Source organism: Pneumocystis carinii (genome assembly GCF_001477545.1).
Source record: "Pneumocystis carinii B80 chromosome Unknown supercont1.7, whole genome shotgun sequence".
In the NCBI taxonomy this organism is placed as follows: Eukaryota; Fungi; Ascomycota; class Pneumocystomycetes; order Pneumocystales; family Pneumocystaceae; genus Pneumocystis; species Pneumocystis carinii.
Genome location: NW_017264719.1, coordinates 83,446 through 100,796, shown reverse-complemented (window position 1 = coordinate 100,796; position 17,351 = coordinate 83,446). Strand labels below are relative to the sequence as shown.

General features: G+C 26.6%; 8 protein-coding genes across 8 annotated transcripts; 4 read left to right on the top strand and 4 right to left on the bottom strand.

Annotated features, from left to right (window-relative positions):
* Positions 1-120: 120 nt before the first annotated feature.
* T552_01667 (hypothetical protein) lies at positions 121-2,062 on the bottom strand. Its single transcript, XM_018370239.1, has 7 exons — positions 1,959-2,062; positions 1,793-1,912; positions 1,546-1,747; positions 1,083-1,505; positions 904-1,041; positions 323-857; positions 121-276 (listed from the first exon to the last, which is right to left on the bottom strand). Exons 1-7 carry the CDS (start codon positions 2,014-2,016, stop codon positions 166-168), a joined length of 1,587 nt encoding a protein of 528 aa, XP_018225948.1. The 5' UTR covers positions 2,017-2,062; the 3' UTR covers positions 121-165.
* Positions 2,063-2,279: 217 nt separating this feature from the next.
* On the top strand, positions 2,280-6,587 carry T552_01666 (hypothetical protein). Its single transcript, XM_018370238.1, has 17 exons — positions 2,280-2,329; positions 2,382-2,420; positions 2,464-2,531; positions 2,577-2,648; positions 2,692-2,771; positions 2,816-2,894; positions 2,945-3,319; positions 3,364-3,650; positions 3,694-4,011; positions 4,056-4,292; positions 4,336-4,537; positions 4,582-4,971; positions 5,018-5,458; positions 5,507-5,683; positions 5,726-6,241; positions 6,293-6,496; positions 6,541-6,587. The coding sequence occupies exons 3-17, from the start codon at positions 2,499-2,501 to the stop codon at positions 6,553-6,555; spliced, it is 3,426 nt and encodes a 1,141-aa protein (XP_018225947.1). The 5' UTR covers positions 2,280-2,329; positions 2,382-2,420; positions 2,464-2,498; the 3' UTR covers positions 6,556-6,587.
* Positions 6,588-6,833: 246 nt separating this feature from the next.
* Positions 6,834-9,666, bottom strand: T552_01665 (hypothetical protein; the record flags this gene model as incomplete). Its single annotated transcript, XM_018370237.1, has 11 exons — positions 6,834-6,921; positions 6,967-7,103; positions 7,149-7,428; positions 7,475-7,876; positions 7,919-8,223; positions 8,267-8,711; positions 8,756-8,983; positions 9,027-9,133; positions 9,178-9,333; positions 9,375-9,523; positions 9,573-9,666. The coding sequence occupies 11 exons, from the start codon at positions 9,664-9,666 to the stop codon at positions 6,834-6,836; spliced, it is 2,391 nt and encodes a 796-aa protein (XP_018225946.1).
* A 178-nt stretch (positions 9,667-9,844) lies between these two features.
* On the top strand, positions 9,845-10,612 carry T552_01664 (nuclear cap-binding protein subunit 2). Its single transcript, XM_018370236.1, has 4 exons — positions 9,845-9,937; positions 9,989-10,047; positions 10,102-10,143; positions 10,192-10,612. The coding sequence occupies exons 1-4, from the start codon at positions 9,881-9,883 to the stop codon at positions 10,550-10,552; spliced, it is 519 nt and encodes a 172-aa protein (XP_018225945.1). The 5' UTR covers positions 9,845-9,880; the 3' UTR covers positions 10,553-10,612.
* A 313-nt stretch (positions 10,613-10,925) lies between these two features.
* T552_01663 (hypothetical protein) lies at positions 10,926-11,237 on the top strand (the record flags this gene model as incomplete). Its single annotated transcript, XM_018370235.1, has 1 exon — positions 10,926-11,237. One exon carries the CDS (start codon positions 10,926-10,928, stop codon positions 11,235-11,237), a length of 312 nt encoding a protein of 103 aa, XP_018225944.1.
* Positions 11,238-11,690: 453 nt separating this feature from the next.
* Positions 11,691-13,239, top strand: T552_01662 (hypothetical protein). Its single transcript, XM_018370234.1, has 9 exons — positions 11,691-11,716; positions 11,761-11,864; positions 11,910-12,033; positions 12,076-12,194; positions 12,244-12,365; positions 12,410-12,570; positions 12,610-12,824; positions 12,871-12,987; positions 13,029-13,239. The coding sequence occupies exons 2-9, from the start codon at positions 11,781-11,783 to the stop codon at positions 13,191-13,193; spliced, it is 1,107 nt and encodes a 368-aa protein (XP_018225943.1). The 5' UTR covers positions 11,691-11,716; positions 11,761-11,780; the 3' UTR covers positions 13,194-13,239.
* T552_01661 (hypothetical protein) lies at positions 13,236-14,987 on the bottom strand. The gene is made up of 4 exons (XM_018370233.1): positions 14,215-14,987; positions 14,077-14,168; positions 13,664-14,032; positions 13,236-13,620 (listed from the first exon to the last, which is right to left on the bottom strand). Exons 1-4 carry the CDS (start codon positions 14,940-14,942, stop codon positions 13,280-13,282), a joined length of 1,530 nt encoding a protein of 509 aa, XP_018225942.1. The 5' UTR covers positions 14,943-14,987; the 3' UTR covers positions 13,236-13,279.
* A 1,255-nt stretch (positions 14,988-16,242) lies between these two features.
* Positions 16,243-17,317, bottom strand: T552_01660 (hypothetical protein). The gene is made up of 6 exons (XM_018370232.1): positions 17,003-17,317; positions 16,933-16,960; positions 16,816-16,885; positions 16,680-16,774; positions 16,440-16,632; positions 16,243-16,391 (listed from the first exon to the last, which is right to left on the bottom strand). Exons 1-6 carry the CDS (start codon positions 17,269-17,271, stop codon positions 16,288-16,290), a joined length of 759 nt encoding a protein of 252 aa, XP_018225941.1. The 5' UTR covers positions 17,272-17,317; the 3' UTR covers positions 16,243-16,287.
* Between the last annotated feature and the right edge of the window lie 34 nt (positions 17,318-17,351).

The following is a 17,351-nucleotide window of genomic DNA, read 5'->3' as shown; positions in this document are numbered from 1 at the left end:
ATCTTAATTCTTTAAAAATTAATTAAAAATATACATAAATTCATCCATAAAAACAAAATACTTATATAACTGAAACGAAACATTCAGATTTAATATTTTCTCTATAAAACAATTTAGATTAATATATTTTCTTAAGAAATAGATTAATTATTTTTCTTTAAAAAATTATTTACTTTTTCTTTTTTTAGACGCTTTAATTTTTTGTTTCTTTTCAGCCTTATGCAATTTGTGTTTCCTACGTTCTTTATTTATTTCTTTAACTTGAGTTTTACGTTCCTATATATTGAATCAAATAATAATTTAATAAAGTATTAATAAATACCTTTTTTACATTTTTATCTTCAAACTTCTTTAATCTTGAAAGACTAGGCTTAGACTCATCATTTTTATTAAAATTGCCATCCAATATAGAATCAGTTTTATCATAATAATCTGATTCAATATCGTTATCTATTTCAGATTCTGAAGAAATATTAATTAATCTCTTGTATAAAAGACTATCTCCATTTTTGTTGTTAATTAATTCTATATCTTTTTCCTCATCATTAACTTGATTAAGCGTTTGGGGAATATATGAATATTTGAATACCATATCTTCTTTAAAATCAATTGACTCTTGAAACTTCTCCGAACTCTGCATCTCAATCAAAGTCTTTTCAATTTCCTCTTTAGTCGTTCCACCAGAGTCAGATATGACAAAATCAAATATAGCTTTTGCATTGAAACATGTTACACCATTTTTTCGAAAAAAATCATTAATATTAGTAATATCCATTCGTAAAAAATCTAAACTATGAGGATGATTATGTTCAACCGATTGTGATACATCAATAATATATAAAACTTTCGAATGATATCTATTCAACAAGTTAATAATAATAAAAAACAGAAAGAAAGAAAGACAAAATATTATATTCTGATAAATCAGAATGTACCAAATGACAAACTTGATATATGATTCGAATATAACATAACAACTGAAAATACAAATCGGGATATTTGTTGCTTGATATATTTGCATCTTTAAGACGTGGATATGGCCTAATTTATCAATTAAAATCAAAATTATTTTTTTAAAATACCAAGAGTCATTTCCTCCAAGAAAACTCATAACAAGAACATGCATACGAAGATACAATGGTTCAGGACAGGGAATTCCTGCCTGATATAATCTTTTTAAATTTCGCATTTCTTTTTCTGCCCAAAGTTTCACTTTTTTTCTAGGATTATGTCTACTATAATTATGTCGAAACCTATATTCACCAGATACATAACGATCTCTATTCTTAAAGACCAAAATAGATGTTTTATAGACTTTAATAGCTCTTTGTTCCCCACTTTCAGTAACCGCATGATAAACATTTGCCTCTTTACCAGTACTTACACATCCATTTATCTTGTATATTATCCCTTTATTTATTAATTTAAAAAGGATAATCCGTGTCCTTAAATCCAAAACTTGTTCTGTTGTTGCTCTATCCGACTTATCTTTTGATATTTTGACTCTAAAATATAAGAAAAAACTAAAAAAAAACGCAAATAGACTTTTCATCACATGGATAATAATCCTTAAAATTCAATCGGCTCATATATTTGTTCAAAACATCCACTGTTTCAATGTTTGACTTATTTTGAGAATTCCCTTCTATACCACGAATATTTACTCTTGGAACCCCTCTGGAACCATCAAAACCATCCTTTGACATCTGGATAATATGTCTTTGGCGATTATACTGCTTCGTAAAGTCTAATAATACTTCAATTATTAAAAAAAATTCCTCATCATTTTAACCCCTATTTCTCCCAATTTCTGTCCAATCTTCGTCGTTCAAATCGCTCTCATCATATTCCTCATCACTCCCAGAGCTCTCAGGCATATATCCATCGCTATCACTATCATCTTCATAGCTTGCTATCATCTTATTAATACTAACTAAAAAAATCCTCTAAAAACATACACAGATCACCAAAATTTACGGGATTTTTTGTAAACCTTGAATCATTGACCGATTCCATACTGTTTCTACTCTTTTATATACATTTTTCTGCGTTTTTATAGTCAAACTAATGAATCATAAATTTTTATAAAAAATGGAGGTTTATGATCTCAACGTCATCAAAAAGACACGAAAAAAAAATCAATGAAACGCGGTTAATTAAACATTTAAACATAGATAAATGTATATAAAACAGGTAGGAACAATAAGAATGATAAGAATGCCTTTTTTCCGGTTTTTTTTTGACCAAAATTAGATTACTATTCAAGGTTTTAAGTCATATAAAGATCAGACGGTAACAGAGATCTTTAGCCCGAGATATAATGTCATTGGTATTATCAGAGCCATTGTATAAAGTGTATTATATCTGATTAATACGTTTAGTTGGGAAAAATGGGTCAGGAAAAAGCAATTTTTTCTCAGGTGTTTTATATAATAAAAATGAGAAAACGAGCTAATAATATAGCTATCCGGTTTGTTTTAAGTGATGCATATACGCATATGGGGAGGGAGGAACGCCAGGCACTTCTTCATGTATATATGAATGAAGGAGGGTTTATAAGATTAACAAAAATATAGGAAGGAGCAGGGCCAACAGTGATGAGTGCATATGTAGAAATAGTTTTTGATAACACAGACAATCGATTTCCTGTATAAAATTTAATATTTTTTTTAATTGAAGTAATATTTGTAGACAGGGAAGGAAGAGGTAGTTCTTCGAAGGACTATAGGTCTTAAAAAAGATGAATATTCATTGGATAAAAAGAATGTCAAGTAAATTAGGGGAATTACATGATTTTTTTTTTAAATTATTATAGTAAATCGGATGTAGTGAATCTTTTAGAAAGTGCGGGATTTTCTCGAAGTAATCCATATTATATAGTTCCACAAGGAAGAGTATGAAACTATATATATATAGAATTGAGGGATGGGACTTAATTTAATAGATAACAGCATTAACAAATGCTAAAGATTCAGGAAGATTGGCATTACTTAAAGAAATTGCAGGAACGCAAGTTTATGAGCAACGTAGAGCAGAATCTTTAAAGATTATCGAAGAAACAATGGTTAAAAAAACGAAAATTGACGAATTGCTTAAATATATTGACGAGAGATTAAATGAGTTAGAACAAGAAAAAAATGAACTTAAAGAATTTCAAAAAAAGAATCGAGAACGTCGTTGTTTAGAATATACTATTTATTCTAGAGAACAAGAAGAAATTAATAAAGCTCTTATTAATATAGATGAAGAAAGAATTAAAAATATTAATTTGAACGAGGACAAATGTGATACATTTATAGAAAGAGAGCATCAGATTCAAGTATTATTTTATCTGTTGTAAATAATATTTTAATTTTATCATAGGAAATTAATAAAAATATTACTATAATAAAGCAACAATTGCATTTATTAAATATAGAAAAGTCACAGGCAGAAGAAGACAAACACTCTAAAATCAAAGAAAAGGCACAATTGGAATTTATTGCACGAAATTTTAAAGAATCAGATGAGGAACTTGAAAGTTCGAAAGATATTTATGAAAAAAAATTAGAAAGTCTTGAAAATGAAATAAAAGAGAAAGAAACACATCTTCAATCGGTTCTTTTGGAGTTTCAAGAAGCAAAAAATAATGAAATGCAGATAAAAAATAAGTATGATTTTCAAAATATATGTTTTTTTATGAAATTTTTTTAGACTTGAAAATGCTCAAAATCAACAGAATTTACTATATTCTAAAAGAGGACGTTATTCACAATTTAAAAACAAAAATGAACGTGATATATGGTTACAACAAGAGATTTCAGATCTGAAAGAAAGTATTAGAAAAAGAAATCAAACTAAAATTGAATTAGAAGAAGAACTAGAAACACTTAAAAAAAAAATCAATGATATCTCGAAATCTACAAAATCTATTAGAGAGGAAATTGAAAATAGATCGCAAATGTTAAACAATATTTCAATTGAACATTCATCTGCTAAAATAGTTCGTGATCAATTAATGGATGAGCGAAAGTAATCTTAATTTATTGTTATTATTTATTGTTAATATTTTTTAGGGAATTGTGGCGGCAAGAAGCTAAATTGGGTTTAACAATAGAACACATTAAAGAAGAATTAAACCATGCCCAAAAAAATTTGATAAATACAATATCTAGAGATATAAATTATGGTTTAACTAATGCCAAGAAAATTGCAGAGAGACTCGATTTAACGGGTTATTATGGTCCATTGTATGAATTATTCGAAGTGGATGATCGGTACAAAACTGCTGTTGAGGTTACAGCAGGAAATAGGTAAGTCTTTAGTCTTTTTATTATACTTTTATAATTATTATAGTTTATTTCATGTTGTTGTTGATAATGAAGATACTGCTTCTAAAATTATTGATATTTTGAATAAAGAAAAGGGAGGCAGAATTACTTGTATGCCTCTTAATCGTTTATCTCCAAGGCAGGGGAATTATCCTGATGCACCTGATGCTATACCAATGTTAAAAAAAATAACATATGACACTAAATACCAGAAGGCATTTGAACAGGTATGTATATATTTATATAGAAATAAATTTATGTATATATAAAGGTTTTCGGAAAAACTATAATTTGCCCAACTCTTGACATAGCAGCTCAATATTCCCGTAGTCATAATATCACAGCAATAACATTAAGTGGTGATAGATCTGATAAAAAAGGTGCATTTACAGGAGGGTTTCATGATATTAGGAAATCTAGGTTAGAGGCAGTAAAATCTGTTAAAAAATTTCAACAAGCTTATGAAGAAAATAACTCTTCAATTGTTCAAATCAAAAAAATACTTGAAGAAATGGATCAAAAAGTTACACAACAATTGTCAAAAATACAAACTTTGGAAGCGAAAAAACAACAAATTGAAGGAAATTATAATCCACTCAGAATAAAACTTTCAGCAACTCAAAAAGAAGAAGGAATTCTGGAGCAAACATTATTAAAAAAAGTAAAAATACATTATTCTAAGATATTTTATGATTTAATTTTTATAGCAATCACTTTTAAATGATGTTGATTTTAGTATAAATTCATTAAATTCTCAGTTATCATCATTGCAAGATGAAATGAAAATTGAATTTAAAAAAACATTGACGCAATCAGAAGAAGATACCCTTGAAAATTTAAACAAAACTATAGATTCTATTAAAAATACGTATGTTAATCATAACGTAAAAAGAACACAATTAGAACAGCAAAAGATTAAATTAGAGAATGAACTTCATGAAAATTTATATTTGCGCCTTGATCAATTAAAGACACAAAGTTTTATAAATGATGATGTAGATGTCAATATGGATGAAACGAAACAAAATATTTCTCATGTTCAAGATACTATAGACACTATTACTAAAAAACTTAACGACATTGAGCTTTCTATTGACCAATTGTCTACAGAATTGCACGAAAAAAGCGAAGAAAAAGCATTGCTTCAGGTATGGATTCTACAATATAAATTCTTAATATTTTAATATTTTATTTAGAATAAACAAAATGATGAAGCTAGAACTATAGAAAAATACCAAAAAACTTTAGAACGTAACATGGCAAAAAGAGCTTTATTGCTTCAGAATAAAGAAGAATGCAATAAAAATATAAGAGATTTAGGAGTACTTCCAGAAGAAGCTTTTGAAAAGTTTTCTACCACTGAATCAAATACGGTAAATACCTTTTTGTTATTGAATATATGTCTAATTTATAAGATTGTTAAACGGCTTCACAAAGTAAATGAGGCACTTAAAAAATTTAGTCATGTTAATAAAAAAGCTTTTGAACAATATAATAGTTTCATTAAACAGAGAGATGCTCTTTTAGCTCGACGAAAAGAACTTGATGAATCTCAAGCATCAATTGAAAATCTTATTTCAGTTCTTGATCAGAGAAAAGATGAAGCTATAGAAAGAAATTTTAAACAAGTTTCAAAGAGTTTTTCAGAAGTATTTGAGAAATTGGTCCCTATAGGAAAGGGACGACTTATTATGCAACGAAGAATTGACCATGCAGAAGATAGAGATCATGATGAATATAATAAGGGAGAAGCACAGTACAAAAGTCCAGTAGAAAATTATGTAGGCGTTGCTATTAGTGTGTCTTTTAACAACAAAGAAGGTGAACAACGAATACAGCAATTGAGTGGTGGACAAAAGAGTTTATGTGCTCTTGCACTAATTTTTGCTATCCAGCGTTGTGATCCAGCACCATTTTATCTTTTAGATGAAGTAATTATTTTTTTTACTTTTTATAATAATAAAAACTAAGCCTTTTAATAGGTCGATGCAGCACTAGATGCTCAATACCGCACAGCTGTAGCAACAATGCTTCATGAAATGTCAGATAATGGACAATTTATTTGTACAACATTTAGACCCGAAATGATACAAACTGGTGATAAATTTTATGGTATTGTTTTTAAAAACAAAGTTTCAAGCATTCAATCAATTGAAAGAGAAGAGGCATTGGCATTCGTCAAATCAGTAATTTTCCTAAAAAAAGAGAAAGACAACTAATTTTTTTCTAGGAAGCACTTCAGTAATTCAAATTATAAAAATAAAATTATTATTGAAAAATATATTAAATAATCTTAGTTTATATTTTCAATATCAAGTCATAATTGAATAATATTCGAACATATGTCTGGGCTATATGAATTTAATTATAAATATTGCTTTTTAACGAAGAAAAACAGATTTAGTTTATTGTATATGGTATTTTTAGAGTTATGTTTAGTATTATATTATTAAATTTTCTTAAAAATTATTTGGCTTTAGCATAATTTATTATGTGATCAATAGTTTATTTATACATATGAACTTAGAATATTTCCATTATTTCTGATTTAGCACCAAGTATATTACTTAATTTCTTCAATTTAGATTTAGTTTGTGATATATGTTGCTCTCTAAATTAATAGTTATATACATGTAATCTAGAAAAATAAACTTACTGTTCATCTAAAATCAATCGTATTTGATTTATTTGAGACATTGTAACAGGTTCATGAAGCTTATCCTTAGAAGAAAGATCAATTGCAGGTTTATTATGAGCTCTTTCTAATTTTATTGCTTCGAATTGTTTTGAAAGCTAAATATTTAATATAAAGTTCTTGATAAATAAGGTAACACTTACAGATAATATTTTTTCATTAAAACCCCTACTTCCATATGTTTTCATTTTTATTCTTTTCAATTCATCAAACCATTTTTTTTCATTATCACTTAATGTTGGAGAATGACTTTTAATTAATTTCTGCAAGATTTGATCGGCTCTTTTCTGAAGATTCTTTTGATTATTAATAGCATCCTTAAGTCTTTCGGATGAATTTTTAGAAACTATACTGTCTACCTTATTTTTTAAAACATATAATTTTTCCAATTGTCTCATAAACTCCCGTCCTTGAAGTTCTAGTCTTTAGAATATCAATCTAGAAACATCTATACAAACAAAATACATACCTGCGATACATAGAAACTACTAAATTGTGAAGTTTCTCTGTATTTTTTCTTGTTTCAAGAGTTACTTTCCCCAAAAATCGCAAGAATTCCTGAGAAACAACAAGCTTATTCTGAAATTCATCAGGAATGATAAAAGAGGGAACCTCTTTTAGAAAATTAAGTGATTCCATAGAAACTAAATAAACCGGTAATGTAAGTAAAGAGAAATATTTTAAATGATCATTTTTCCCGGAAACACTTGTGTCTTTAGAGTTAGATTCTTCCAATGCATTCCCTAGTTGTATTTGATTCGTAATATCAAGTTCAATTAAAGTACAATTAAATGCAGTTGACCAAAAAATAAGAGAATGCCCAAAATATGCATGAGTTAAAAAATCACAGCCTATTATAGTAGGAGATGAGCTATAATTATTAGTAATTACATAATAAATTAATAAAATTTACTATGATAAAGAATTCATATCAATTAATTTAGAAATAGATGAATGTTGTATTCCTTCAGATAAAAGGAAAGCAATAGATGTTACTTCAATATTATCATTTTTTTCTAACTTTTCAAGCCATCCTAAGACCACAGAATAGATACAGGTTTTATAATAAAAATAAAACGTATTAGTCTTTGTAACATCTTGTATAAGAAATGTATTTAGAGCAACATTTTCTCTAGAATCACATGCATTTTTTGAATCCAAAACTGTAATAGTTTCATAAGTCGCTAGATAATTAACTGGAGGAGGAAATTCCTCATCCTATAAAACTTTAAAATATGTAATATTAAAATAAATATTTTACTTTACTCAAAACCCATTTTGGTTCCACTCTTTCAACCTCTACACAAACATCTATTTTGCCATCTGCATAAGAAATAATTAATATACCAACAACATTTGTTCCTAATGTAATAATATTAGAAGCTGTAACATGTTGTGAAGAAAATTCCAATGGAGCAGGCTGAAATAAAAATGGTCCTTGTATTAATACAGGAAATTTAGAAATATTTGGACGACGAAATGTAACCAAATCTTGCATATCAAGATTTTGTGATAATGGTGAACCTAATCCATAGTCATTGATAAGTGAAACTTGTCCCAATATATCAGATATCCACCGTGTCTGCATACGTATACTTTCGTTTTCAAGGGAAATAGAGGAAGTGCTATCTTTACTCTTTTCTAGTTGTTGTGACTTTGTAGAAATATAACATGCAAGACGATTTAAATATGAACGCTGAACCATACTAAATATTTTAAATATAATAACAAATACAATCAATTCCTTTACCAATTCGTTGGTACCAATGGACATATTGAGTATATATCTCCATTTTGAAGAAGAACATAAAGCGTAAATAAAGACCATTCATTTGCCTTTGAATCAAAACAAAAATCAGATACCTGAAAAACATCTTCATCAACAATAAAAGATCCCTTTTTCCTTGTCCTCCCTGTTCCTGAAATAAGATCAATTGACTGCTCTGACTCTTCAAAACTCAATGACAATTCAAACACTCTAATTACTAAATAATACATCAAATAAACATATTATATAATACCGAATAACCGCATCTGAAGATAATACTAAAATTGTAGAAAAATTCTTACTTGCTGGATGAAATAAAACAGATACAATTTCTATTTGACTATAATATTTACGTCCAACCTCATTAACTCTAAAATTATTAATATCCCCTCAAAAAAAAAAACAAAAATATCCCTTAAAGAATTCTCTTCAAGCGAATTTAAATATGTTGGAAGAAAAATCGTCGCTAAATCATGACTTCCAACTACTACTAAAATAGTTCCACACATATTAATAATTAAACGCTCAATATGAAACGAAATCTTCTTAAGCTTAAATTCCTTCAAAATAAGCCATTTTCTCATCTTTTCTTCTTTCATACTTTATATTCCATCCTCATATCTTTCTGATTTTCTTCAATTTTACAATCCTTCAAATCCGCATAACGTATAGTCCTATCAACTGCGACAAAAACCTCTGTTTGTCTTACTGCAATTAATGACCTTCTATTCTTCATATTTCCTATCAATTCTTGACAAATTTATAAGCTTTTTCACCCGTTTTTACTTATTTTTTTAACCTTGTTCTTTCTCTGAAACTGAAAAAATAGGATGATTTTCCAGAAAATGAACCCATTTATTTTCCTCAAAAATATACCCATAAATATCATCCATTTCCTTATAATTGTGCTTATAAAACCTCTAAAAAGGCGCTGAATTTAAGGCTTTTTGGTGAAGACAATTTCTATGAGGTTGAAAGCTGACGGGGAGGTTGCTAAGGGGATGGTTACTAGGGGGACGGTTACCAAGGTAATAGTCTCCATGGTTACCGTTACCAAGGAGATGGTTACCAAGACTACCTCCCCGTCAGCTTTCAACGTCTAACATAATGTCAATCCTTCAACGGCTGGATACGCCGAGTACATACGTTGATCGGTATTCAAAGGTAAGTTTTAAGGAATAATAGGAGATAATTGTTCTAAAAAGAAGTTTTTAGCGGTCGAATAAAGATATACCATTGAATCGATCGAGTACACTTTATGTTGGAAATTTATCGTATGTTTTTTGGGTAAAAAATGAGTAAAATGAAGGTCTAAGGAGTGGAAATAGGTTTTATACGACGGAGGAACAGATATATGAGCTTTTTTCCAAGTAAAAAGGGCGGGATAGAGCGTATTTTTGGGTTAATAATATATGTAGATGTGGGGAAGTTAAAAGGGTTATTATGGGACTAGATAGGTTTAATAAAACACCATGTGGGTTCTGTTTTGTAGAATATTATTTGCATGAACATGCATTGGATTGTATGAAGTTTATTAATGGGACGAAACTTGACGATAGAGTGATACGGACAGATATTGATCCAGGTTTTAGAGAAGGTAGACAATATGGCCGAGGAAGGAATGGAGGTCAAGTAAGAGATGAATATCGAACGGAATATGATCCGGGAAGAGGAGGATGGGGTTATTTACGAGCAGAAGAACGACAAAAGAATGTTCAACAAAAACACCAATCAGATCAAGATTTAAACAGACTTTCTGAGTCACCAGAAAGAAATTGAGACGTTATATTTCAATAAGTCTGTATATCATTAATTTTTTTTATATAATTTAAGAGTTAAGATCAAAAAAAAAAAAAATTTAAAAAAAAGTATAAAATGTTATTATATAATATAAAATACAAAGGTATTTTAATTTAAATAACATTATTTATCAATAAATTTTTTAGAATAATAATTACATGAACGGAAATCTTTATATGTACCTTTAATCAAAACAAGATATTTTATAAAAAAAAAACAGAAAAAATAAAGAAAAAAATCAAATAATCAACAAATCATTTTTTTAAAAGAACTTTTATTTATTTTTTCAACAAAATTTTACTTTTTTTTTCATTTTTGATAGTTGGCAACTGATTCATATAATTTTACTTAAATGAAAAAAACAAAAAACCTTCAATTAGAAAGCGACTCTAATAAAATAACAGGAAATAAAACTGATCTAGTTCAAAAAAATATCAAAATTTCTATTAATAATCATTCATTAAAAAAAAATCACAAAAAAAAAACATCTTTATCTCATAATAACAAAATCAATAAACTCAAACAACAGGGTATTTATCTATTAAAAAAAGATAATCCAAATCTTGCACCGCCAATGGATTTATCATTATATAATCATAAATATTCATGGTTATACAAAAAAAAACGTATTCAACGTAGAAATATACCCAAACATTTTATATAATTATAGAATTAATCAACACAACGAGGATCATCTTTTTTAAAGCTTGTTTTCTAAATTAAAACCTTTTTTTTTTATATTTTTTTTAACAACTATTTATATCATCAAATATCAATTCATATATAAAGACATTTAAATAATATTAAAAAAGGAATTAGAATGGGTTTAAAGAATCTAAAAAAGAATATATAATCTATTAACTAATCTTATTTAGATTCTTAATAAAAAATGATTCAATATGTATTTTTTAAATAAAAAAAACAAATAATAACAATTTATACCTTAAATCAAGAAAATCTCGTTAATATTATATGTTATCTTTAACATTTAGTTCTTTTAAGGCTCATTCTTTTTATCATATCTTACAGCTTCAGCAGCGCTAACGTAAGAATTTTGAAGGTCAGTAAAAAATCAAAAAATGGAGGTTTTTAAAGAAAAAAACTACTCATACAATGCAAAAGACGTAATATTCATAGAAATTGGTATGTTTCCCTTTTTTTCCCGATTTTCTAACTCAATTTTTCAGCAAATATTAATAAAACAAAGATGCCTATTATATTTCATCCTATATACACATATTCAATCTTTGAAGGAGAAAGAATCATAGGATATAAAGATCTTAATATAAACGTAGTGCTTTTTCTTTTTTTTGGGGCGATTTTTAGTTGTTTTTAGCTAAAATTCTGTTGTCATGATTTACAGATATATCTAAGAATCCAATATAAAGATAAAGTAGAAAAAGAAGAGAATTTATCATGTAAAAATATAGAGGAAATCCTTAGAAAATATCTTCCAGAAAGTCTATAATTTATATTGTAATACAAGGTCTAAAAGTATATAGATATTATGACAGACGAAACAACATTTTATTCATATTTACATGAGAAAAGGTCATTTGTTCCACCAGGAACTAAGATATCATCATATATATTTAATAATTCAATTTTTGAAGTTTATATGGTATATATTTTTTAATATTTTAGCTATAATATAACAAATACATGTATAGGGCTCAATAATTGATCCAGAAATCGAAAAAATAGTTAATAATATGCAGATTTTTTCTCTTTTTTTGATAGAAGGAGCATCTTTTATTGATATTGAAGATTCAAAGTGGATAATTTTTTTGTTGTATGTTTTCCAGCATTTTTATAATTTTTAAATGACATTTTAAGATATGAAAAACAATCAACAAATGATCAGGATTATTATTGTTTCATTGGTTATTCAACTGTATATCTTTATTATTGGTATTCCAGAGAATCTCTTGATAATAGTCGTGCACGAATAGCACAATTTGTTATTCTTCCTCCATTTCAAAGAAATGGTCATGGAGGTATTTATTTATAATACAATATGTTGTTAAATATTTAAGGGAAATTATATGATGCATTATATACATATATTTTATCAGACTCTAAAATCCAGGAAATTACAGTTGAGGATCCTTCTGATGAATTTCAAGATATGAGAGACAAACAAGATATTATTAGACTCAAAATATCCGGAGTATTTAACGAAAAAGAATTCAAACCTCCAATTCCTTATTTATGGATTTTAGAAACACAGAAAAAAACTAAAATGTCATTAGTAATTCTTCTTTCTTATTTAACTATAACTAATAACAAAAAAATAGAATCAATTTTTTAGATGCATAGAAATAGCTCTTCTTGAAAGATTAAATATAAGAGACGAGAAAGCATATAAAGAATATCGCCTTCAAATCAAACAAAGGATTTATAAAAAAAACTTTGTATTTAATTTCTTTATTTATATCATACTAATTTTTTGTAGGAAAACCTTAATCAATATAATAAAGATGAAATTTTGAAAAAACTAGAGGAAACATATAAATCTATAGAGAGTGATTATTTTCGTATCATCAAATCTATGAAAGCTCATAAATGTAAAGAACAAGATAGTTCAAATAGAACAAAAAGGAAAGAAATATATGCTTGAGTCTAATGAATTAAAATAAATTTCATCTTTTTATGCAGTATAATATATTTTATGTGAATATAATTATTATGCTTATGTTTTATGAATCAAATTAATCCTTCTCTTAGCCCCCATGATAGCACATCTTCTGATGAATTAAATTCAATTGATTTTTTTTCAGATCCTTTTTTCTTGGGATTGATCATTTTCCATATAAGTTCAGCTCTTTCATAAAACATTCTTTCTATTTCTGTATGGGCATGTTGTATAGAATTTTTTCTTTTTGACATTCTTGCTGGAGGACGTACAAGACCTTTACAGTGAATAAGCTTATCTATTAAATAATGTAGCCAAAAAACATTTGTACGTGGAATAAAATCTGACCACACCTTTTTGGAAGAACTAACATAGTCTTTCATTAATCTATATATTTCATATTGATAATCTCCTACAAACATATTATTATTTTATAACAATGCTAAATAATTTACCATGTGCTTCAAAAATTTCATGATCTTCAAAATTATTCCATGTTAATTCACCTATATTATCATCACATCTTAACCTAGAAAGAGTATAATCAATAATAATAATACATGGCTGTGAAAAACATGTAGAATTCAAACTAAGTTGAGATAACATATCTTCAGATGAATCAGAAATATCATCAACTAAAATATTTCCCCAATGAAGATCTCGATGTTCAAACTCATACAATTTCTCTCCTTGAGCAAGAACCTTTACTATATCCCAAAATATTCTGTTAACTTGTCTCCATGTTGTAATATTAACATGTTCTAAATCTTTTCCTCCCTTTTCAAGTAATAAAATACAAAAATATTGATCTTTATCATAAGAATCTAAAAGAATAAGAAGTTAATCACATATTACAAACAATGTATACCAGGTCGAGAATTTTCTGATTCATAAACTTCATCATATTTATCCCATAAAAAAAGAAGATGTTCAGGATACATTCCTTTAACAATAACAAAACTATAAAAACAATTAAAACTAATAAACTTAAAATTAAAAAGAATACCCTTTTGATTTTACAAAACCATTTATTGATGAGATTTTTGTTGTAACTCTTACTTCATGTAAAACTTCCTGAGAACTTAATTGACCATCCTTTCCAAATGGAATAATTTTAAGAACTGTCTCATCACAATTCTCAGTTTTCATAAGATAAACTTCACTATATGATGCTTCTCCAAGTTTTGAAATAGAATATTTAGGTAAAAGAGATGAAATATAACTCGAAAACTCATACACCTCTTTTTGAGTCGTAAATGAAAGCAGAGATTCTATTATAGGTGATTCTTTAACTTTTTTTTTCATAAAATCTTTATTTAAATCAATATTCTCTTGTAAACTTTCAATTATTGATTCTTCATTTTCTAAATCCTCTCTTCCATTAGATGAAAATGTATCTAACATAATATTCTCTTGGCACTGAAAAGGCTCCTTAGACTTAATTAAAGGTGATTTATCATAATTTTGTTTAACTGATATTTTATACAAAAAAGATGCATCTTTTACTAAAGATCCAAAATATTCTTGAGAAGGTCTTATACGAGAAAAAAATGACGTATTGTCCTTCTCTTTTTCATGTATATTTGTACATTTATTATATTTCTTCTTCAAATCGGGTGATTTTCCTATATCATTCCAGACTTTAAATTTCTCAAATGTATCTCCAAAATATCTGCTTTTTCCATATGTTTTAAGAGGTGCCTTTTTATTCTTATTAATGTCAAGTTCATTCATTTTTAAGAAAAATTGTTAAGAATATATTAAAATTTTGAAGTTTATATGTAGAAAATAAACAATCTTATCGGTTGCTACAGTAACCAAGCTGATAAACACCTAAGAAAAAGGTAGATATTAGTGTAAAATAGAAGGAAAACCATAGAAATAGCCATTTATATTGTATCCTAATGTATATTAGAAATTTTAAAATAATTTTTATGTTTTTTTTTTGAGAAAATTAGACCTTTTTTAAAATAGAATTTAATTTGAAAATAAGTAAAAAAGACAAGATTGTTTGTTATAAAGAAGCGTAAATCCAGTTTAAATAGTATTCTAGATATATATGAATTTTAATGTGTAAAAAGACCAGTATAAATTTGAGATATAGAAAAGATTAAAAATGTTATTAATATTGTAATAAGCCACAATTTGATCCCATTTTTTTATTATTTACTTGAATATTAAAGTACCTTTGTTATTCTTTATATTTTTTATTGTTTTGGTATTTAAAGTATCCCATAATAATAAATAATTATTTGAAAATCCAATAAAATGATGATAAATACTATTAATTCTTGATGATAGCTTCCTAGTTGATTAAATATGTGTTATTTAGAAAAAGTTTTTCAAAGAGCTTAAGGATGTTAGTTATAAGTGAAAATCCTAATAATATATTCTTAATAAATACCTAAACAATTCTTTTAAAGCAAATACTAATTAAATTAAAAATATAAAAATAGTATTTAAACATAAACTTACATATAAATTGCCATTTTTTAAAAAATATACCATAATCTTAACTAGAATTTAGTGATTATTTCTTTTACCATGATTCCTCTTGAATAAATTTATTCTGATATAGTTTTTGATCTTATTATTTGTATAATCATAAAAATTTATAAGAAAAGGACCTTTTACTATTCTATTAAGCCATCCATGATTAGAAAAGATTAAATTGTTTAGAAAAAGTATAGAAAATTTCTTGTTTTTTTTTTGTAATACAAGATCAATGACATTAGCCATAACCCTTAATAAGATTCATATGCTTCTATAAGCTCATTCTCTTTGATCTTCATAAAATAAAGTTCAAAATATTTATATAATTTCTATAACTTGAAATAGAAATTAAGTGAAAAACTATGAATTTATTTCTGATAAAAATAATTCCTATTATCCTCATCAATATTCAGTATTCTTATTACTACTGTCTAATATATTTCAATAAAATATAAAAGAACAACCCAGGATAAAGAAATAAATACCTTTAAAGATGAGATTGTATATATAAATATCAATGTATATTAACCTATTTAAATGCAATATAAATAAAAAACAAGCTATTATATACAACTTCTTAAGAAGATCAATTCAATTCTATAATAGTTTGAAGCATTTTTTTACGTGTCTCTAATACAATTCGGTCAACATCAGATTCAGAAAAAAAAGTTGTAACAATAGGGTCGAGAACTATAAAATATATGTATGAATGAATAAATCTAAAAGATATAATCATACTTTTAACTTTAATTATTCCCGATTGAAAAATACGACTTTCAAAATGATAAATTTGAGAATAATTTTGAATCACTACAGGAACAATGGGTACTTTAGCCTGTATCGCTAAATGAAAAGCCCCCTTCTTAAACGGTAAAAGATCAGGATTTTTAAATCTTGATCTCATTCCTTCAACAAAAATCCAAAGACTTTGCTTTTAATTGATAATTTAATAATATTTAACCAATATCGCACATTTACCTTGTTAGCTTTGATTTGTTCAGAAACCTCTTTAAATATTTTAATAGAATTTTTCTGTTTTGCCCTATCAATAAAAATTGCTTTACTGAGAATCACTATATTTATGAAAAAATTATCATTGATATATTAAAATTACTAAACCAGCCCAAAAAAGGAACATATTTTAAACTTTTCTTTGAAATAATACTGCAGTGCTTTGGAAATAACTAAAAACATATAAATAGGTACTTTTCCTCTAAAAATAAAGACATACTCGACCAAGTAATAGAATATCAAGCTCACTTAGATTTATCAAAAAAATTCATATAAAAAATATCCAATACCTTTGATGATTAGATATAAAAACACATGGTCTATCCTTCATAAAGTGCTCATTTTCAACTTGTATTTTTATGTTTAAAGCTGGTGCAGAGATCATATTGCAAATACGTGCAACGCCCCATTGACTGATAGTAGATTTACCTAAAACAAATAAAATAATCGATAAAACAACACCAGAAAATGCTGATATAAACAAAGTCCAATAATATAAGATTAATTTTACCCAAAATCGGGTATGAGATAATATTGATTTGAAAGATAGAATTACCATAGAAAATATGTAACTATTTCGAATAAACCGATTTAAAATTTTTTTACCAGTTGGATTTATAAGTTTTAAAATAAGACGGA